General features: G+C 40.5%; 1 protein-coding gene across 9 annotated transcripts in view; it reads right to left on the bottom strand.

Annotated features, from left to right (window-relative positions):
• Positions 1–23179, bottom strand: part of LOC101466097 (muscleblind-like protein 1) — a 66222-nt gene extending 43043 nt beyond the window's left edge. The window contains exons 1-2 of one of the 9 annotated variants that reach the window (XM_076873250.1): positions 23056–23179; positions 798–1808 (exon numbers count right to left, since the gene is read on the bottom strand). In XM_076873250.1, the coding sequence (XP_076729365.1) occupies positions 798–971 (174 nt within the window). In that variant the 5' untranslated portion in view covers positions 972–1808; positions 23056–23179. Of the gene's footprint in view, positions 1–101; positions 196–797; positions 1809–17988; positions 18239–23055 lie in introns of those variants that run through there. The other 8 variants (XM_076873253.1, XM_012917168.5, XM_076873251.1 and 5 more) reach the window with 8 other exon arrangements.
• Between the last annotated feature and the right edge of the window lie 624 nt (positions 23180–23803).

Below are 23803 nucleotides of genomic sequence, written 5' to 3'. Positions count from 1 at the left end.
GTCATTTCTTCTGGAAGTTTTAATCAAAACTTTACTCGCGCCTAGGGCGTTTTAATCTCTTTTAAGCATTGGATAAATAATTCTCGCCCCATTTATTATACCTTAATATATGTATTTGTGTTTTCTTCACAACATCTCAGCTCAGTCCATTTTCCTCCCTCTTTCCATCCACTCTGCCGTTTGATTTTTCTTCCCCTGTCTCGGAGAGAGGAGTTGCATAGTGGGAGTGTGTTGTCTCAGTGCCAGGGCAAAAATAGACAGTAAATTACAGAGCCTTCTGAGAACACCCCACTGTGCTGCATGACCTCAAAATAACACACACAGACATATACCCACAGACTTACATACAAACGTGAATTACACAGTATGCTGTCCTACTTCTCTATTTCCCATGCAGCCCGTTGATGTGACGATCACACAAAATCCTTTGCAACTTTGTGCCAACCAACAGTCCTGCACCAGAGTTATGTGCCTGCAAAGGAAACTCTGAGTCTGATTCACAGATGTTAATGCGATTATGGCCTCATCTCAGCTTACCCTGACACACAAACATACTTTTAAAAGTATTTATGCAGATCTATATACATTCTATTGCCAAAGTATAACCAAATGTAGTCATAAGAAGCACAGCAATAAAATAATATTTTGTGTCGATTTTGTAGACGAGTTAAACAAACTGATAAATTCTCAGACCACCCTTGTCAGCAGCATAAGCTCAAAAGTAAAAATAAAAACTCCACAAAAACAAAAAAACAGGGCAGTGCTGATTGAACATCACAGGTGTTTGTCATACTCACCTTGAGAGAGTCAAAACAGGCAATGACTCTGCCATTTTCCACTTGACAGCTCTTGGCAGGGTGGGCGAACTTGCACTCACTGTCTGGTCGTGAACAAGTTCCTCTCTGGAATTCCCGACAAACCTCCAGTGTCAGCCACTTTGTGTCCCGGATCGGTGTCACATTCACCGCCATTTTAAACCAGGAAGGAGGGGTCGATTAAGAGTAACAGATATCCAGCAAATGCAGTTATGTCTATTTCTGTATGTTTCTAATAACACTGAGGCAAATGATGAGAAAGTACAAATAAAGGACATGGGAAAAAGGCAGACTTTACAGGTTTTCTCCCCAGGGTCTGACTCTGAATTTAAGCCTAAGAGGCCTTGCTGTCGTCTACCACCTGTGGCCCATCCTAAGAGTTTGTTTGGGGCTCCTTCAGCACCTGTCACCCAGGGCTTAGGCTGCTGACAGCCAGAGAGACCTGCTTTGTAATCGCTCTCTTTCAAACACCCACACCATGCACACCAGTTCTCCCTGTGCCTTGCTTGCTCCTCAGCTGAACTGTCAGGTGAGATGAATGGCAAAACACATTATCGATCGAGTTGGCCCATGATGAAAAGATGCATGGCTGGAGGAGAGAAGAAAGCAGGAGAGGAGGAGGAGGGGGAGAGGGGCCGGTGGTGGGGAGAGCAAAGAGACAATCTTCTTCTGCTAAAACGAGCCGATAAAAACGCTGTGTCTTCAGTATCGGCCTCTGTCTGCGGAGAAAGGTGGCGTGTTTGACTTCCACAGAGGAGGGCTGAGTGGCATGGGTGGAGAGAGGTCTGGCTGGCAGACAGAGGAAGGGATGGAGGGGAGGAGGGAGGTGTCAGTGATGTGGAGACAGCCTCAGCGGACGAGGCTGGCAATCATGGCAGTCCTGGTGCTCGTGGTGTGGCTGGCAGCTCCAGCAGACATGGACAGGCGCAGAGGCACAGGCGGCTTCAGCGGAGCCAAACAGCCACAGGGGTCAGCGAATGAAGGCACTTCTCTCTGTGGAGAAGGAGGGAAGAGTATCAGGGTAACAGCGCTTATTGCACATACATGCTCACAAACACAAGGCTAATACTCTTCCTCTCAAACACACACAATTGGATTCAGACACAAAGCCTCATTTGAACTTGCCTCCCATTCATTTTGTCGCGCACGCTCTCCCACAGTAGCTCTCGCAGACACTACCAGGCTCTCAGCTGGAAAATCAAACACCACATTGCTAACAGGAAAGCTCAGCAAAGCTCAAGCATTCAGGCACAGACAATTTATTTCAAAAGTCGACCATGAAGAAGAGAGAGGGGGGAGACAGAAAGTGGAAGAGGGACAATTATGTTATGCATCTTCGTCTGCATCAGTATTAATTAACATTTAGAATTAGCACCGTAAACAAACAGAAAATAATGAATGACAAGTGAACAATAACAAGACAATACAAAGAAAAAAAGAAACACAATAAACAAAAATCAAGTAACTATACTCTAAAATACTGCAGCCAGTATTTACACGCACCTAATGGCGAGCACTCAAGTATCAAAGTATTGATTTGTGATTTAACAATCGGCCCATCCCCAGTAAGATTAAAAGTAGCCTATCAGCAAGCTAGACGGTCCCAGCGTCACTGCTGGAAGGTTGCCGGGTAGGACAAATGAGGCAATGACTTGATAAAGGTCGCTACAGAAGAGGGAAATATTTGGGACGTGCTTCTTTGTTTTACTTTTGTTAGACTCTTTTCTGCGATAGTTAAAGCATTTCATCTGAGAAAAAGTGGTTGCTGAAAGAACATGACTGTCCCTCAAATCTCCAACAGCTTACAGGAAGTGCCCAAAAACCGACATCCCACCAGTGATTACATCACTTCTAAGTCTCCCACACTTTAAGAGATGAAATATTTCTGTGACAGTGCTATCATGAAACAGTGGTATGATGTTTATATAAAGCATCCAACTCGATAGGAGTCCTCTGGTAACTTCAAAATGACCTTATTTAGAGTGACCTCTCAGTCAATCTCACCGTGGCCTGTGATTCACACAGAGGCTCTATTCCTAAATATGTATTCCTGGTATTAGGTAACGCCTCTTTAACTCCAAAACATGGTATAGTTTCAGTGGGGTTAAATTAGCATTTAAAGTGTGTAGAGGAAGAAAACTAAGTCAGAAAAAAACCAAGCAAATCAACTCACCAAAGTCTGTGTGGATAGATATCAAGTCTTAAGCATGACTTTAAAACTTGCTCTCAGGTGGTTGTATTAAATCAAAGCATTTATCTCACTGGGCTGTCACAAAAAAACCCTTAATGATGCCAGATATTTAACAGTAGAGGAGCATCAAGGACCAACTTTTTTCAGATTTTTAATCAGTAGTCTAGCAATGTGGCCAAGAGTTAAAAATGACAGTTTGAAGAAAAATGAAGAGGTACATGACTTAGGAAGGGAAAAAGCATAATAAAATGAAAGTACTTGGTCAAGCATTGATTGCTCCTATTTGGGCCAGTCACTTCGTGAACTACTTTTTCAGCCCAAAGCTGATATTTTGGGCAGCGCGGATATGTGCAAGTGGCAGCAGAGTGAATAGAGAGATGACTACTGCTTGCCAAAATTAGTCTTCTACATCACCCACTCTTTCTTCCTGACCTTTCTGGTATCAACATATATTCAAACATTGTTTTTATTTATGCTGAAATCTCTAAGACACACATGTCAAGATGTGAGTCAACACTTCCTGTATGCAGACAGAAGTACAGGAAGTACAAATTAAGCATCAACAACTAACAAGTCAGGAAAACCACCGGTTACATTCAGGAACAGGAAGCCGTGCACCGAAAAAAGAAAAACAACTCTTTGGACAGATGAAATCAAGATTAACTGTTAACAGAGCGATGGGAGAAGAAAAGCTCAGAGATGGAGAGAAACGGTTTATGACCTGAAGCATACTGTAACATCTGTCAAACACAGTGGAGGCACTGTTATGGATGCTACTGGAATCGAGTCACTAGTGTTTATAGATCATGTGATTGCTGATAAAAGCAGCAGGATGAGCAGTGAAGTGTACAGGGATATACTCTCTGCTCAGATTCAGCCAAATGCTGCAAAACTAGTCAGATAGTGCTTCACAGTGCAAATGGATAACCCTTAACAAGAGTTTTCCAAGAGTTTTCCCAAGAAACCCAAGAGTTTCTTAAGGCAAAGACATGATATATTCCTTGGTGTCCTAATCAGTCACCTGATTTCAGTACATCAGAGCATGTTTTTCAATTATTAAAAGTAAAACTAAATGCAGAAACCCACAAGCAAACAGCATCTGAAGGTGGGTGCAGTAAAGGCCTGCAAAGCATCTCCAGAGAGGAAACACAGCAATTACTGATGTCCATGGGTTCAAGACTGGACATTCATTGACAGCAAAGGATTTTCTTTGAAATGATATAAAATGATGTCCGCCCAGTTACTTTTGATCATCTAAATATGTGATATAAATGTATAAAATGGCTCTAATTCCTAAGCATTTATTGCAAAACTTTTGTTAAACCCCTTAAATTAAAACAGAAAGTCTGCACTTCCATCACATCTTGACTGCTTGATTTAAAATTCAAAGCATCATGAGGTCAAGCAAAGGCTTGAAAGAGAATTCGTAACGACTTTGGAAAAAAGAACCAGAAAATCGAAGGACCCAACTAAATGGTACTTACTGACTTGGCAGCAAATGTCGTGGGTACGTTGTAGCTGCTGGAGCTGAAACGAAAATATTGTGAAGATGAACTAGAAAAAGCACATCCATGATACTTTAACTTGTTGTTTGTCTTTGTTTGTTTGTTGTTTTGCAGGCTATATAAATGTGGACATCTGAAAAAGATTACCTCATTACCACCGTTGTAATTTTAAAACGCTGAATCTAAAACATTTAAAATAGAAGAAAATGCTTGTCACACTGAGATTAGTTGCTCATCCTGTAGATTTATATTTCCCCTTCCCGCTATGGAGATGATCCAGTGTACCTCAAGTCTTTATTAAGGCATTCGGCATCTGTGACTGAATTAAAATTAATTAATGATAATCCTGAAGTCTGGCAATACAGCAATGCTGAAACTGATGGTAAACCTTAAATTTATTGTACTGATGTATGTATTCACGCTATTTATTTATAGCACACTCTCTAAACCTGTCATGGTCCCTGTGCCTCACCATGTGTTTTTGTTGTTTTTGCTCTGTCTCTCTCTCTCTCTCTCCTGCCGGGGCGGTGCTCATTATGGGCTCCCGCCCCTGGCCCACGCACCTGCTATCTCCACACCTGCTGCCTATCGTCGCAATCCCGAGCCCTACTTAAGATGGCAGCACGGTGCTACTCGTCGCTGTATCGTTGAGCAATCAGTCTGTTTCTAACCGGAGTTTCTGTGTACAGATCTTTCCCGGACCCGGGAAAGTAAATAAATTCACTGTCTTCCTTGCAAGGATCCCTGGTCTGCGCGTGAGTCCGTTTACACCCCGTGACAAAACCTATTAAACCTTGGTATTAACTAATGCAGATTCTAATAAAACAGCATGATATCCATAGCTCACCCACGAGAATAACAAACTGTTGTATGTCTAAAACATATCATCAAATCTACAAGTTATAGTAGGAAATGCACCGGTAATTAACATTTACACGATTTGTGTAATTATTTTTTTCCTCGAACAGCTTCGAATTCTCCGAACTAAAGCCATTATCTTCTTTCCTCTTATTAAAGATGCACTAGTGCATCTGATGGTAAGCAGTGTGACAAAGTAGGCACCAAAGTACCTTTCCTTAGTATTTACAGAAGTCATCTGTCTCGTGTTATGGCTGCCATACAGACGCTTTCAGTTTGAACCTTTGCAGAGCAAAACCTTCACTTTCATACAAAGCAGCATACGTTTCTCCGAAAACATGTATTATATAACATGTATGTGCCTGTGCCAGCTATCCCATGTGCTCTGATTATATTTGAACTGTGAGCCAAGTGGCTATGATGTCATATTTAAACTTGATTTGCCAGACTACAGGACAGTGTTCTTCATAGGACAGTTCCTAAGCCTTGCAAACATTTCCATTGCAGAATCATACCCTATGAGTTAACCACCATAGCTGTGCAGCATTCCTACCACCATTTTTAAAGGACACATAACATTTTTGTTTTTCATAATCCACATTAAAAATTCAAAGTTTCAACATTTTTTATTGTTTTCATTTATTAAAAGTAGTTTCAAAAGTGTAAATGTCTCACATGCACTATATTATGTTTATAATTTTTCAAAGTGTTGATCAGCATGACCAGAAAATGGACAACAGTTGTACTTTTCTGTAACCTAAGTAAACAATGTAACACAAAACAATGGAATCATAACTGAAGTGCATCAAAAACTATATTCCCACGTGGGGGATGATCCTGGGTCTCCTGGTTAAAAGTCTTGTTTTATTTGGTCTAAGCACAAAGGACATGAGACATCAGAGCATAACCCCACAGTTCAGTTGCACTGAACTCTCGCATATGCTCATATAAAAGGGAATATGCCTCATTTGCAAGGCTGCATGGTTAAAAAGAAAACAAACAGAGAATGTACATGGATTTGATTAGACAAACTTACCCTTGAGTCCTAAGGCAATGGCATGCTAGTTTTCTGTTAAGAGTTATGCTTTCTGCGGGTTCTGGAATATCCTAAATGAAACAGCTATGACAAAATAATATAGATGTAATGGGGCTCCACGTTTACATGCATTATTAGTGCCAGTTCCACATGGGGGAGGGAGTGAGGCACCTTAGTCGACTCTCACCTCAAAGCAGGATTAAAACTAAGAGGTAACAAATGTGAGAAATGACTCTGGCACAGAGGAAATATATAAATAAAGAAGTCATCAATAAACATCTTACCACGTGTGAATAATGCATGTGGCCATTTCCCATAGCCTGAGGCAGAAGATATTATTACACCATCAGATCAACTAGCCAAAGTAATAAGTTGGAGTGCAGAAACCTGGGGATGTTACACTCCCACAAAACACCCCGATTTCTTCAAACCCCAAACAGACACACGCACCCCTACACACACACACACACACACACACACACACACACACACACACACACACACACACACACACACACACACTTCATTAAAAAGAATAAAATATTGGCTGAATATTCTGTCTCATTCCAGGCCAACCCCAGCTGTTGACATGTGGTCAGCACAAAGCAGACTGTAATGCCGAGTGTCACCAGGGTTCACGTATCTCCTCGTTTAAAGAGAGCCATCTGATCTTGTGTTAATCTGTCTGGTAAAACGGTGCCATTCATTTGGCCCAACTCTACATTATTTCATGCATATGACAACTGACCAGGAAAAACACACTGATTTAGCTCAGAGTGACACCCCTGCTGTGGAAGTACTGACTACTAAGACCCTCTTACTAACATATCTGCAACACCTTTATAATATTGCAAAGGTAACACTGATTTGGCAACTTCTTTGAACAAAAATAAGACTCAACAAAAATAATATCATGTTATGTCTGTGAGAAGCTGCATGTAATGCTCAAAATTGAGAAATCTGTGACCCCATGAGCGACTCAGCCTAATTTGCCTCTGGGGACAACAGCCAATGTTTTTGTGGCTTTCTGTTATCCAAATATTTGAGTCAAGATTTCCATTTTTGTCCTCTGGTCATTGTTTCCACATCCAGATAAAGAACAAGAAGGTAATAAAAAGTTACAGCTCATGGTTTCTGGACGCTATATCCAATTTGCTTGCCACACGCAGCTTTTATCTGCATGCAACCACAGCCTGCTCACACATGAAAAACTCAAGGTAGGCTACAAAAACCTGAAAATATTCATGTAGCAAAAAGATTAATTTGTTAAGTAGCTATTGGTAGTAGTAGAGACTTATCCACTATTAGCTAGAATTGAATGAAAAGATCACCAAATTTTTTGTAAGTCATTCTGAGCTGCACACCAATATCAACTAGCAGTTGTGGCATTTCACATAAAAATGCAAATGTCACACTGCAGGTGGCACCACTGAAAAAGTCAGCAGGGTTCATCCTCTGGGCACCATGAATGTCCACGTAAAATGTCATGAGACTTAAATCAGGAGTTGGTCAGGATGTCTGAGCCAAAATGGCAAGCCAGCCAATAAAACAGAAAGACAGGCCAAACAGAAAAACAACACTGCCATTTGTAGCATAGATATAATTAATTATACATTAGTTGCTCAGAATGATGTCAGTGTTATTTTTTATATAGTTGCATACCATAATATTAATTTGGACTGTTGAGCATAACACACATGAAACTGAGCTGTTAACTAAAGCAACATGCAGCCCTGCATCTGAGAGTAAAGAACAGACAAAAAGAGGAAGAATGAGGAAGATTTTTGTGAACGCAGGCCAGAGATCTGAGTCATTTATTCACTTTGAATGACTTCCAGAAAAGGGGAAAAAAAATAAAACCAAAGGTGAAGAAAAGAAAGCTAGAAAGCAGGTTCCTTCATGTTTGATTTCCTACGGATGATCTACCAAACACAGTTCACTGAGAAACAGAAGCTTGCTGGAAACTAAGAGAAAATAATATGCTTGAAAACATAACTCCCCAAGAGAGTCACAGGATAAACTCTGATCTATTAAAGTGCCTTCGGAGTTGCTGTCTAGCATTTGAAAAGTCTTGTGTGTTCATGCAGTATAAGTTGATGGTTCAGCCACTCTCTAAGTGTTACAAATTCAGCCAAGAGTTCAGAATCTGTTTTTTATGCTCTTTCTCTCTGGATTTTGGGAATACAGCAGGTTAGAAACAGGGATTTTTATCTTCTGGCTCCAATTTAATTGTTCAGTAAGTTTACACTGCAGGTATTAAGGAAGAAGTTGGTGGCGTAAGAGGCGAGGACTGGGAAAAAAGAGAAGGGGAAATTCAGTAATGTGAGAGGTTAAAGGGCGCTGACTGCAGCAGCAGCAAAAAGCAGATGCTGGACGCTTCATATTACACCGCATCACCGGCTGACCAGGATATCATCTATAAACGACCTGAGCTGCCCTTTATACTGATAGGCACATCAGGGAGAGCCTGTATGGGGTGGGGAGGCTGCGAGAGACAAATAGAGTAAAGGAGACCAAAGGTGGTGACAGGAAAAGGCTAGAAGCTGGAAAGGGATTGATAAGAGGCAAACAGGAGCAATTAGTACAAGTCTGTAAGAGACAGAGGTCGGTGTCTGGTAGTAAGACAGGAAAATCAAGGTGTGAACTGGCAGGTACGCAAGAGGAGGAATCAAAGGGGAAAGCTGGGAGGGCAAAAAGCAGAGTTTTAAAAAGCACGCCTGGCATTCTGCTGTGATATCATTTCAACATTTCTCATCTCTCTTCATTTCTCGTACCCTAATCTCCACCTGTTCTCCTTTTCTGTTTCTTTACACATGCATGCTTCAGTGTTTCACTTATTTTTCTCTCCCCAAGTCTTTATTCTTCAAACAAATCTGCTCGCCTTCTGCTAAGTTGCACTCGCAGTATCATGTGACATAAACAACTCTGTGAACGTGGCTAGTCTTTTAATAGTAGCTGTCCTCGTTTTATTCGCCCACTGTCTCAGCCCCCTCTATCTCTCCTTCTCGCTGTCTCTATACTCATTCCTTGTTCACACAACACCTTATGCTGCAGTACCACCAGTAATGTGCTGCAAGGTCACCATCGCCACGGCAACTAGATAAACCATGCTTAAAGCAAGGACAAAGTGGTTAATGGTGTCAGGTCCAGCCTCATATCATAGCAATATAAGGGAAACCACAGAGTTTTCAAATGACACTGTGACATCGGGAACAGCCACTGGGCTGTCCATTAATGAGGCTGCAGTGGTTAGGAGCAGGGGTAGCGCAGGACTGGGACAATGTGTACAAAGAAGACAACGGCAGGAGACAACGCCTGTATATATGCATATAGCTTTGCCGCAGGAGTGTCAAGCATAAGGTCCGGGAGCCAGAATCGGCCCGGCAAAGACTCCAATAAGGACCATTGGATGTGAAGGACATCGATTTTGGACTGGTAACTGCAACTTTTTGATATAAAAGTTTTAGACAAAGTTATTAACTTACAGATTTCTGTCATTTTACTTCTTACGATACATGTTGACAGAGTTCTTTAATTTAATACAACAGCATTTCAGCATCCATACATTCTCTTCCGCTTATCCTTTTTAGGGAGCCAATCCCAGCTACCATATGGCAAGAGGCAGTGTACACCCTGGACAAGTTGCCAGTTTGTCATAAGTCTAACAACCACTCGCACTCAGATTCCCACCTCACATTCACACCTAATTTGGAATGACCACTAACTGCATGTCCGTGGACTGTGGGAGGAGGCCATAGTTTCCGGAAAGAACCCAAACAAACAAAGGGAGAACATGCAAACTCCACACAGAAAGGCCAGGTGGTGGAACCGAACTCAGGACCTTCTTGCAGTGAGGCAACACTGGTCTGGTCTTTAAACCACACATCTATTCAAGCAGTTTCAAAAGTTGGTTTGGTTATTTCCTCCCCCAGAATGGTGCATACTATTTAAATACATTTTAATAATGGAAATAACAGATACACTGTGCTGCAAAATTGAAATTTAATGTGCTATGACTTAACACACTTGATTAATGGTGTCGTTTCTGACCTGTTTTGAAATATTGCATGAAGGATTTTGTTTTCTGAATACAGGTTATATTGAAGGTTTACATGCAGTCCTAATTAGAGAGGAAACTAATTTCCTCTATATGAAAACATCAAATGTCACAGTGACAACAAAAAAATGGATTGTTGCCTTCAGATGATCTGCAGTTCTGCAGTGAGAATGCTGACAGGGAATGGAAAGAGAGAGTATATTTTTCCCATATTAGCTTCTCTTCATCGCCTCTATATAAGGTCTTGAATAATTTTTTTTAATATATATACATATATGTTTCTATCTATCCATACATACGTATATACACATACGCACATATACACATTTTCAATAACCCCATTAACACCTCAAGGATACACAACCTACAAATATATACATATACCCATACCAACATACCCGTGCACCCGCACACACATGAAAATATTAGACAAGAACACCCTATCAAATCTCTACCTTTTCCCTGTACCCTGTAAAAACCATATCCTTAAACCGCTTTTTAAACTGCGCCATGCTTGGACATTGCTTCATATCTTTACTTAGTCTGTTCCACAGCTTCACTCCACACACAGAGATGCAAAAACTTTTTAATGTTGTACGGATACGAGGATGTTTTAAATTTAATTCCTCCCTCAAATTGTATCCCCGTTCCCTTTTAGAAAACATTTTTAGAATATTGTCAGGAAGCAGGTTATTTATTGCTTTATATATAATTTGTGCTGTGAGAAAATGAACCAGATCTGTGAATTTTAGAATTTTTGATTTTAAGAATAGTGGATTTGTATGATCTCTGTAACCAGTTTTATGGATTATCCTTATGGCCCTTTTTTGTAATATAAAGATTGATGATAGCGAACATTTGTAAGTATTGCCCCAAACCTCTGCACAGTAATTCAAATACGGTGCAATCAGGGAACAATAGAGAATGTGGAGTGATTTGTGGTCCAGAATGTGTTTTACTTTACTCAAGATTGAGACACTTCTTGAAATTTTGTTATGTATATGATTTATATGAGACTTCCAGTTTAATTTATCATCTATAATCACGCCAAGAAACTTATGCTCAAGTACTCTTTCAATTTCCACAGCATCTAAATGAATCTGCACTTCTGCATTTCTAAGGGAATTCCCAAATAAGATTATTTTAGTTTTACTTAGATTTAGTGATAGTTTGTTCCTGTTAAACCATTTTTTAAATTTTGCACATTTCTGAAGTAATTGTATCCAGCAGCTCCTTTAGATTCCCCCCAGAACAAAAAATATTTGTGTCATCTGCAAATAATACTAATTTTAATATATCAGATGCCTTACAAATATCATTTATATAAATAATAAATAATTTTGGACCCAGTACAGAGCCTTGTGGAACACCACAAGCAATGTCCAAGCATGATGAGGAACGGACACCCAGCTTCACAAATTGTTTCCGGTCACTTAAATAATTTTTCACCCATTGCAGTACAACCCCCTTGATCCCATACCGTTCCAGTTTATTAATTAATATGTCATGATTGATTGTGTCGAATGCTTTCTTGAGATCCAGAAATACTCCAGCTGCATACTGTTTCTGATCTATAGCATTCGTAATCTCCTCAATTGATTCGATTAATGCCAGAGATGTTGATCTTTTTGATCTGAATCCATATTGACTGTCAGAGAGTAATTTATATTTATCTAAGAATTTGTCTAATCGTTTATTAAACAGGTTTTCTAGGATTTTGGAGAATTGTGGTGGTAAAGAAACAGGCCTGTAATTTGTGAAGTGGCGTCTATCCCCAGTTTTATGCAGCGGCACAACTTTAGCTATTTTCCTTTTGTATGCCACTTTTCCCGTCTGAAATGATAAGTTCCAAATATATGTTAGAGGTCCTACAATTCCTTCAATGACCTTCTTGACGATTTTCATGTCAATATCATTACAATCAGTAGATGTTTTATATTTACACATGTGTACAATGTCAATTATTTCTTTTTCCTCCACTGATGTGAGGAACATTGAGTTAGGGTTCCTATCAATCAGGTTTTCACTACAGTCTACTGATGGCAGTGACTCAGGAATTTGTTCTGCCAGTTTTGGTCCAATATTTACAAAATAATGATTAAAGCTGTTGACCTTATCAGCAGTGTTTTCCATAATATTGACATTGTCGATAAAGTATTGAGGATAACTTTGTTGTCCAGAATTATTTTTAATGATACAGTTTAAAACATCCCATATTCCCTTCATATTATGTTTATTGTTGTTCAATATTTTACTATAATACTCCTTTCTACATACACGTATAATATTGGTCAACTTATTTTTGTATTTTTTCTATTTATTTTCAGCATCTTTTGTTCTTTGTTTTTGGAATTCCCTATAGAGTGTATTTTTCTTTTTACATGCATTTTGTAAACCCTTGGTGATCCATGGTCTATCTGAATATTTGTGCTTTCTGTTGTATTTTATTGTTGGACAGTTTTTATCGTACAACTCCATGAATATTCTTAAAAATATGCCATATGCAATATCAATATCAGTTTCTTTGTACACATTGTCCCAGTCCTGATTTAATAGATCGTTCTTAAATGCATTCATAGTTTCTTCTGTCCTTACGTCTGTATCTCAGTTGTTCTTCATGCTGATTTTTCTTATAATTAGTGTCATAAACTGCAAAAACTGGTAGGTGATCACTGATGTCAGTAATTAATATTCCGCTCACAATGTTGTTTTCCATATTGTTAGTGAAAACATTGTCAAGTAAGGTGGCACAATGTGGTGTAATTCTGCTAGGCCTGGTTATTTTAGGATGTAAACTCAAACTGTACATAGTGTTTAGGAATTCGTCGGTCATTTTATGCTTTTTCGGATTCAACAGGTCAATATTAAAATCACCACAGATAAACATAACTTTTTGATTTGTTTTAGAGAATATTTCCTCTATGAAGTCATTAAATACTATATTAATGTCTGGTTCTCTTCCACACTGTGTCTTCTGTCCTCTGTCCCTCCCCTCGCTGCCCCTCCCTGCGCCTGGTTCTTGAGGTTTCTTAAACCTCAAAGGAAGTTTTTTCTTCCCAACTTTTGCCAAGTGCTTGTTTTGGATCGTTTAATGGTTTGGGTTTTCTCTGTATTATTTTAGGGTCTTTACCTTACAATATGAAGTGTCTTGAGGCTACTGTTGTTTTGATTTGGTGCTATATAAATAAAACTGAAAACTGTGCATTAGTTTGATTTTAGGCAATTTTCTCTTGAATCTACAGTACCTCAGGAAAAATAAAGCCTTTGCTTGGTTTCCTCCCTCTCAAGCTGCTAGAGGAACAGTGATGGGCATCTTAGTCATGGCACAAGTTAACTCAAATACCTTGCCGGGGTTTAACTGAAATTATAGAGCTCACACATGAACCCTGTCAAACAAACGCAAGCTGGAGATTTGATCCGACAGTCTTCAGCTGAGTGTTAGTCATTGTGGAATGATACTCCATTATGATGACGGTTAGACAGATTGTACCATCAGGGTAATCTTATACCTCATTCTGATGCTGAGTTTGCGACACTCATACACACACACACATATTAGCACTGCGACAGCAGGCCTGCATCAGCTAGAGGAAACACAATTGTAGTGATAAACGTAAGGTCACCAAGTGCTTTTATAATCAGGATACTACCATATGAGTGATACGTATGCATATGCACATCAACGATCTCTCGTGCACTCTCTCTAATTCACACACACACACATTAACCACACAGTCTGTGACTCCCTCCTTTAGCTGTAAGACAAACAGAGGGGAGGGGAGATGACAAGGGGCAGTCAAGTGGCACGTGTGCAAGCTGTCGTCTGCACTGTGGTATCAGCACAAGTGTTTAAAGAGCCTGACATGCACATAGACAGAAGGGGTGAGGCACTTGTAGCACACTCATATGACTTGGGATGTGTGAGATCATATAGATTTCATGGTTAAGATATGTGGTTTGATATGCTACACAGGGAGAGGGGATTACATGCAGTCCCCATGTACACATACATTGTGTGGATGTACACATTGTCTTCCTCCTTTACTGCAGTACGGCTACTTTGCTGTGGTGATGCCAGCCTGGTGTAATGCAGCGGCAGCAAGGGTGTCACTGAGTTCATGGACATAAACCAACCCACTGCCAGACCAGTCTGCTCCTCTCAGGAATAGCAATGGAGGTGGTGCGTGTGTGAGTATATGTGTGCAAAAAAGTGTGGGTGGGAGGGTAGATTTTGAAAGATTGGAAAACGCTGAGAATGAGAGGAAGAGTCACAGACCGAAAGACTGATAGAGACAGTGAGTGATAGAAGAAGATGTCCAGGGGATATAGATTTAATGGCTGGAAAGGTGGAAGACAGATGCTCATGAAAAAGGAAAAAACACCTAAATTGTAAATTCACTTGGCATCTCAGCATGTGTCATTTCAAGCACAGGGCCATTTTCAGCAAATGCACAAACACAATTGATGTCACTGACATGACTGTTCAGTTTAACAATGTCTGTTTCGCTTTGAGACATGTCAGCCTCGAAAGACAATACAGGCAGACAAGTGAATGCAAAAGTTATAATAAAGAAAAGCAGCACAGTTAAAGTGACAGACAGATGGAAAGACAGGGAAGGGAAAGGTGGCATGGCCTGAGAAACAGAACAGATATTTTGCAAATAATGAGAGGAGGAAAATAAGCAAAAGGTAGAAAAGGTAGAGCAAAATGAGAATTATTTATGAGCTACTTGGCTGTGGAATTCCTTTACAGAAAAAAAAAAAAAAAGATTAGTAACTGTGAGATGATCCCCGATTAGGAATGGAGGTCTGAAAAAGCTTAATAACATAACGTAAAGTTCAGTAGATGAAGATTATTAATGCTAATGATTTGACCTTCTGGGACTTTTTTCCACATCCAAGAGTCTGGCATTTTTGATCAAATGAGGAAATACCAAAGAAGTGCCCCTCTCAGAAGAAAATATCACCACCACACCCACATGCGAAATGCAGGATCCATGGCTTGTCATCAGATCTATATAAAGATCTAGTAAAGCGCTATATAAATACAGGCCATTTACCATTTACCAGATCAGCAAATCGGCCAAACATGGGGATAATCTGTACTCTTCAGCTGTCTCTGACCAGTGATTCTGTTTGACACCTTAATCTGTAGAAACCACAGAGGGCTGCTCTATGGAGCCAACTGTATTTACTATAGATTACATCTTCCACTAGTGTGCATTAGTCCGGTGACAGCTTTGCAGACTGCAGGGAAAACAGCAATCATACACCATTGACTGACTCACTGTGACTTTGCCACTCGCCAAATGGCCTTGTAGGACTTCCCCAACCATTTGTCTGAGTGGCTGTCTATCTGCCACTTACACGCTCTGTGTCGAATTTCTGAGGCTTGGAATTCAAAGTCGTGTCCGCTCACGTTCTTTTGCTTTCACCTTGATCAAAGCATCCACACTATTTTCTTATTTTCTGGTAACTGAATAATGCAAATCAGAGTAAGGGTGAGTTCATGTTGTTATGCACATACACTTTAGCTTTTTCAAACAAACACACTGCTCATCTGCATTCAACAGACTGCCCCGTGGCTGCTGAAGACAGCAGGGAGATGACATCACTTCGAAAGGACAGAAGAGGTGGTGGATGAAACTAGAAGGTGGGGGAGGATGAGAAATGAGGACAGACCTTTTCTACATTTTTTTTTTTAAATTGCAAAGAAATTCACAAACGCAGGTAATCAAGCATTCTCTCACTCTCCCTATTAGAGCATCTTCTTGTCTTACACACTCCTAGTTGATCAGTCAGAGTTATGCGTGCTGTGAAATTCAGTATGTATCTGAGTGCCTCCACACGCCGCTGTTCTATACCCTAATGACCTTGTAGATCTGCAGAGAAGTTCTTTCAACCGACTCAGACACTGAAAGAGAAGCAAAGCGAGAGCCACAAAAAAAGCAGGCAGACAGAATAAAACTGAAAGCTGCAGGGAGAGACAGAGACAGAGATGTGCAATATGAGAAAGTAGAACTGTGAAAGAGAGTGGCAGGTGTGGAGATAATGATTGATAACAAGCAGCAAGGAGTGTGAGTTTGGTAAATAACAAAAATGTGCATGTGAGCTCAAATATGGTACTCGTTTTACTTCTACCACTATACATAGCGGTAGGTGTGCCGCCCACAAACAATCAACATTCAGGCATCATTGCATTTTTTCTTCTTCTAAATTTTAAACCTGTATTTTCAATTCTGTGAGTCACTATCAATTGCCATGACACCGGAGCAAGATACCATTAAGGGAAAATCACCTCGCAGCATCAAAATAAGTCTTTTACCGGTAAACCACCGCAATGCTTTTATTGTGTTTTTATTGCTCTGGAAAGTGAAGGTATAGTTCTAAATGTGAGCAGCTATAAGCTGTGCCTTTGATAAATTAATATTTTACCTTCTTTTTGATAAGTGGGTTGGTGTTTAAAAAAAAAAATCAGAAAGTTCAAAAGATTTCACAGAGAATTTTAGGTGCGAGGCACTCATGAAGCTTAAAATGAAACCCTCCATTCTGTCATCGAAGAGACATCATGCACCACAACCCCTTTTTGTGCAGTGTGGAAAATGTATGTAGATGAGTGGCAAATGAGATGTGCATGAAGATAAACTGGGAATCACATTTTTTAACAGAAATTATGCACATGTAATAATCATAATTTCATCACATGATTGCTCCTCGTTTCCTAACCAATCCTGGTGCAAAGATAACAGCATTTAATGTACTTTTCTTAACGGATATTGTGAATATTTTACATTACACACAATATTCAACAGATTTTTTTTTTTCTTTTTTGCACGTGCGTTTGTGTGTCAGTCTGAGTAACGTTCAGGTCATTTCCTGAGGGCAGCTGCACTGTAAACACCAGTAGCCTTGCTTTTGTACAGAAGTGCAGGACTGTTCTCGAGTCAGAGATTGAGTTGGTGTGCGTGTGCGCGTGTATTTATGTTTCTCATTCAGGTATCCATCAGGGTGAGAGCATATTTAGCATTAGTGTTACCAGCAGTTTTCACACAACAGGGACTTTATTGCAGTCCAAAAATAAGACAGACACAGTGTAAACGAAAAGGGAATGTGTGTCAGTGTGAGTGTGTGTGTCTTTGTGTGTGAGTGTGTGCTAACTACTCTGCGAAACATTAAACACCAACCTTACCCATTCTTTTTTGTCTGCTCAGCTCTTTTCCACATTTATGCTCTCGCAAATCAAAACTACCACACATTAGCAGTGAGGCGCAGTGTCAATCTGCACATGTACACACATAATTAGAAACACTCATAAAACTCACTCAAACACCCATCAACACATCAACACACTCAACGTCCAGATGGCGAATAAAAATTTTCAAAAGCGAGTCACGGCAGAACAAAGGAGAAAAAGTAAGAATGGACAACTCGGTCTTGTTAACGCAGAGTAGCACGCAACCCACACAAACACACACACTCACACAGACACACACACACATATAAACTGAGTAAACAGCAAGACTTACTGTATCTCTGCATGGACTCATCTGACTGCTGCTGAGGGGAGAATGGAAAGCGAAAACCTCATGCTTGCTTCGCGGCACTCCTCTCTTTCACTCCCTCTGCCACCGCCCCCTCCTCCTTCCTTTTTCCTTCGCTTTCTCTCTCCCTTGCCTCTTTTCCTTCCTCCTCCTCCTCCTCCTTTTCTTCTTTCCCTCTCTCCCTCCTTCCTTCTTGGCAGAGCCTTACAGTATTCAGATACACCAGTCTCCATATAAGGCAGCACAGCTAAACATGTCACACATAATTTATCCACAGCAGGCTGCAAGTTCACCTTTCACAGCCCGTGCTTGGATCGTATGCAATGGAGGGAGGGAAGGAGAGAGGGAGGGCAACGCAGGGGAACAGACAAACTTCTGCTGTCAACAGCCACGTTCCTACGATTTGGCAGCGCGAGGGAGAGTGCACGCATCCATGTGCACGTGTGTATGTTAACAAATGCTGACAATCAGACCGTGAAAGTGCTACCGGAGACCGAAATGCAATTCACCTGCACTGTTCCGACACCTCCCTCTCTGTCTCTCCACCATCTGTATCTGCAGTCAGTTAATCTTATAAAGATGATGTTTGCGAGACCTGTCCACCCGCACGCCCCCTCCTCCACCACCACCCTGCTCTCAGGAAAAGAGAGAGAACTGCAAAGGAGGAATACACAGAGACTTGGAAAAAAAAGACAGGAAGAGTTATAGTCTGAAAGAGGGAGAGGCAGCAAGTGAGAAGGGTGAGATAAAAATAATATGTCAACAAATAAGATGCTATCCGGAATGCTGTCTGGTTGCAGCAGGGAGAATCAGCGCAATTCCCTCTGATGATGTGTCAGGTTTTGCAATCGATGGCTTCAAAAATACATAGTTCCTGACCTCTCTTCTGCCTCTCTCGGTTGAGTTTTTCTCTTTTTTTTCTTTTTTGAACCTCATAGTCTTTCTAACGGTCTTGAAGAAAAACAAAAGCACCATAAAGATAGCTGCTGTGAAAGGCAAGAAGAGGAAAAAGCAAGGAATAAGAGAATGGGAATAATAATAGCTGCACTTGAGAAGCCGTGTTGGCTGTTAGCTTTTTCCTCCCTCCTCCACAGCTTCAGTCCACTCACAGGACAGCAAGAGTCACAGCTCTGTTGCCATGGCTTCTAACTCCATCAAACACTACGTCAGGTGCATGTGTGTATGTGTGTGAGCATGTGTGAATATCTGGCTTTGTTATTGCAGAGGTGCGTGTGTGTGCGTTCATGCATGTGTGTGTGCGTGTGAGGTGGGTGTTACCGAGTGACTCAGAGCCACATCACTGACTTATAGCAGCAGTATTTCATCCTGTATATTATTTATTTGTGCATGTGTGTTGGTGTGTGCGTGTAAGACAGTAAGTGAAAGGTGTTGACTGAACAGCAAGCTAAAGCCCACCTTCAAAGGCACCTATGATGGATCTCTGCACTGCTCTAAGTGTTTAGCTCCAGCTTCTATAAATATTTATCGGTTCGTTCATAGAGTCAAAGCAACACAATACAGACACCAGCAATATGGAATTTCGATTTTAGAGATGGCAAGTCATTGTTCTGTGCCCAAAAAAGGTCCTGTAGTTGGCTTAGAGGACTATGCTCAACTGTGTCTCCAAATGTGTACATGTTGCACTGTGATCTTTTATAAATCAGGTGAACTCTAAAACACTAGGAGTTTTAGAGTTCACCATTTTTGCACTGGAAAAAGCATCATCTGTAGTCGGACTATGCATGCTGGAATAGTGTACTTATGATAACAGTGAGGAAGTTCAGTTTGGAATGATGCGCACTTCTTGCCCTTAATTATGAAGCAGCATGGGAAGGACAACCAACCCTGATCAGCAATTACATCACTGCTAGTCAGCTAATATTAACAGCCGCTGATGTTGTGGCTGCGTTTGGTGTTAATGTGCATAAAACAGTCATTTTCATCACAGAAGAATTTAGTACTTGATGTGTTTCAGAGGCTCGGCGAGTTGTAAATGTCCAATAAATGCAACAGTTAATGTGACACATTCAAATGCAGCGGTGTTACTTCAAATGAGTGCACAACTTGCCATATTTGATTTGAAACTATCCTGTCAAAATTACGCAAGTGTACATAGTGTAACTACTCATCTACCTCATTCAGAACACTCATCAACACTTCTGCAGGCAACATGGCAAATATTACAATGTTAAAATGATCCTTTCAAATGGAAGAAGAGTATTGTAGTTAGAATTGCTGCTTCACAGCAAGAAGGTTCATGAGTTCAAATCCAGGCTGGGGCCTTTCTGTGTTCTCCCCATGTCTGCGTGAGATCTCCTCCCACAGTTTAAACACATCTATGGGGTTAGGTTAAGTGCATGTGTGCACTTGTGTGTTAATGTGTTTCTGAAGTAACCGTGGGTATGGATGTTTGTTTGTCTCTATATATTAGCCCTGCATGAGATTAGCGACCTGTCTAGGGTGTACCTAGATGGATGGATGGATGGATGGACGGATGAATGAATGGATGGTTAATATTCATCTCGGTAAATTAGAGACACATAAAATAACTTAATATGTATACTTTGTCTACTCCCACATGCTCAAAAAATATTTGTCTCCTTAACAGCAAAATATTCTGTGTTCATTAGTCTTCAACTAGGATCTCACTGCCCCTTGCTGTTGGCTGGGTAGTGTAGCAATAGCTCTTGAAACAGCTTCCCAGTGCAGTGTGTTCAGTGTCAACCCAAGCAGTAACACAAGCTTCAGTGGAAGGCAGAGCTAAGTCTGTAACTGCAGGTTGAGGTGATAATGTTTTGTGGATATGTCATTAGGGGTGACATGTTTTACACTATTTTTGCAGCTTGTCTCTTTGCTAACAGAAAACTATTGATTAGTCTTATAAAAAGCTACTCAAACTTCAAATGTAAAACTGCATTTCTTACTTCAGAAAATCAACGGCTGTGCGAGTGTTACAGTGCAGCTATTTTATTTGTTCTTTAAAATGCAAGATGTCTGACTGAACCCTATTTGTAAGGAGCTGATGTACTCTGATTACCAGCTCCAAGGTATGAATCTCAACTGCATATGTTCCATCTGAGACAAAGTGTAAGTAGTATGAAATGGAAATAATCAAGTAAAACGCCGTTCTTTTAGAATTGTTTGAGTAAAAGGACTTTGCACAAGCAGCCTTCTAGTCAAAAGAGATAAATACAGTGATGAAAAAACAAGGCAGAGTGAAAGGTCTTGGACTTGCAGATAATTGCTGCAATTGCAGTCTGTTGTTAACCATTCCAGGTCCAATCGCAAATACTTAACCTTCCAGAAGTTCATCCTCAATCCGAACAGCTCTGTGTACAGGTACCAACATATTTCGGGGCCCTGCTAGTGTGACTGTACTGAAAATGAGGGAATCTTTCAACACAGAGCTTTATAACAGACCAGTAGTAGAATATTTGAATATCATTTGTTTTAAAACCTCTTAAACTCACCACTGAAATAGTTCTGGTATAACCACTGTTATTCAGAGAAATTTTGGATTTACTCTCACGATCTGAAACCACTATTCTTCAAGCCCCCCCGCAAACTTTTAACGAAGCAGCTACGCAGATACATACATGAACAAACCTGGAAATAATCAAGTACATCTTTAAGCACCAACACAGCTACAGAGAAGATTAAGAGGTAAAGAGGATACAGTCAGCAACAGATAACATGGAGGGAGACAATTAATGAAAGCAACCATTATGAAAAAGAGAATCAACTCCATTTTGAATGTGACAGGTGGATTTTTTGCAGTGGCACAGCAAAGAGACTGGTTTTTGGCCAGTGCTAAATGGAGACAAGCTGAATATTCACAAGACATTTTTGTGCGATCTGCATTGTAGTTTCTTTTTTTCTGTTCTTTTTCCTTTTTTTAAATTTTATTTGCAAAATCTCTTTGCATAGCCTGTTAATGTTGAGCAAAAACAGATCCCATACCTACATAATTGTTTCCAAAAGGTGCAAGATACACAAATATAGTTCCTCGTGTCATAGCTCCTTTGAGGGCTCTTTTGTGATAAAGAGCACTATAAATAAAACTACTTTCAGCCATATTTCATTTAAACACAGAATTTGTATTTCTTCAGAAAACACATTCAAAAGTCTTTCTGAAATTATGATTTAATCCAAAATAACCAGTTTTACTGACTGATTTGGGGTTTTTTTGTCTTTCTACTTAACATTGTTGAAACATGATTTTACACTTGAGTCCCAGAGGGGAGACTTCCCAGTTGAGTCTGGAGGTAATAAAGTTTAAGAGTGTGTGCGCTAAGCTGATGCAATTGCGCTTTTCAGGTTGCCTCAGTCTCTGGCGCAAGAGATACGGTCACAAGCCTCTGTGACAGTTAAACCGCAAAATGAATACAAAAGCTACCCTTTTACCTGTCAGCTTACACCAGTGTCATTTAGGGCATGTATAGTAGACTACCTTAAAAACGTATACGTTTTACAACGTTGTATAATTGTTGTCTTTTTTATAGATAAATATATTTTTTGTCCAATAAAAAGATATGTTTTAGTATAAAATAAACATGTTACGCTGTTTCTGATGAATTTAACTGTCCAGAATGACAGTGCTTTACAATTTGTAATTTCCTGAAAGTTTCATCATGTTAACCAGCACTATCTGAACAGAAGCGTGCACAAAAATCGCATCCAGTGTATTGAAACTGGCTACAGTTAAACAAACCTGCTAGATCAAAGGAAAAAAGCATGCAAATACCAAGCCAAGTAACAACCAAAAACTGACATGAATATATCACAGGCATATCAACTATTTTGATTCCGCTCTATTTAATATACTCTTCCTCTTGAATAATCCAAGTTTCAGGTTTTTTTGAGACAGAATTTAGCAGCAGTCACAAGCAACAGGTAAAGAAGTTGTCGGGATCATAACATGTCAAATATTAATCACACCCTGGCATCTGTATAGAGCCACTCTTCTCTTCTCACTTGGCAGGGGCGAACAGAGAAACAGACGATCTCGAAAAACTCGGCGCTATCTGTGCGGTCAGAGCAAAGCTGTCTTACCTGCCTGGACGTCCGTGTATTTTCTTGCTTCGGTCTGGGTGTATGAGTGCGTGTGCGCTCACAGACAACCCCTCGAACAGGAACTGATGAATCTGCACGACTTCAGCCCTGCAGCGTGCGGTGCATTATGGGGTTTCAGTCAGGCTCTCTCTCTGCTCTCGCTCGCTCTCTCTCTTCCTCTCTGGCACAGTGTTAGAGGGGGATGTCCTCGCCTCCTGCCTGAAGAGAGGAGGGTGAACTCACACACGCTGTGTCCATACACACACACGCAAACACACACACACACAATGCAGAAGAAGCCTCGTGATGACGATTGCCGCGGCTTTGGTTGCCATGGCAACAGCTCCCCCCCCCCCCTTTGCTGTTGTAGTTCGGACTGAATATTCTGATAAAATACTGATAAAGAGTCAAACAAGAAAATACTTCACATGCTGAAATCTCCCTACATGCCTCGATTTCACATCTGCTTGGAGCCAGCTGACGCTGAAATGAGGAAAGACTCTTGTGGTCATGTGACCACTAACTGTTGCTTCTGCCTTCTTACGTTAAGAAAGAGTTGTGGAAATGAGTGTCTGCCTCGCTGTGTGTGTGTCTGTGTTCTGAGCATGCGGGTTGATGTAATGGTTACTGGAAGCAGGCTTCCTGTTTGCGGTCTCTTTCCTTTTCTTCATTGCTACTGCCAGTCCACTGAGGCCTGCTGCCCTTTGATAACACATTTCAGTCACATTATAAACAAGGGAAGTACAGC

The sequence above is a fragment of the Maylandia zebra genome, linkage group LG14, assembly GCF_041146795.1.
Source record: "Maylandia zebra isolate NMK-2024a linkage group LG14, Mzebra_GT3a, whole genome shotgun sequence".
In the NCBI taxonomy this organism is placed as follows: Eukaryota; Metazoa; Chordata; class Actinopteri; order Cichliformes; family Cichlidae; genus Maylandia; species Maylandia zebra.
This window is presented reverse-complemented; position numbering and strand designations above follow the sequence as displayed.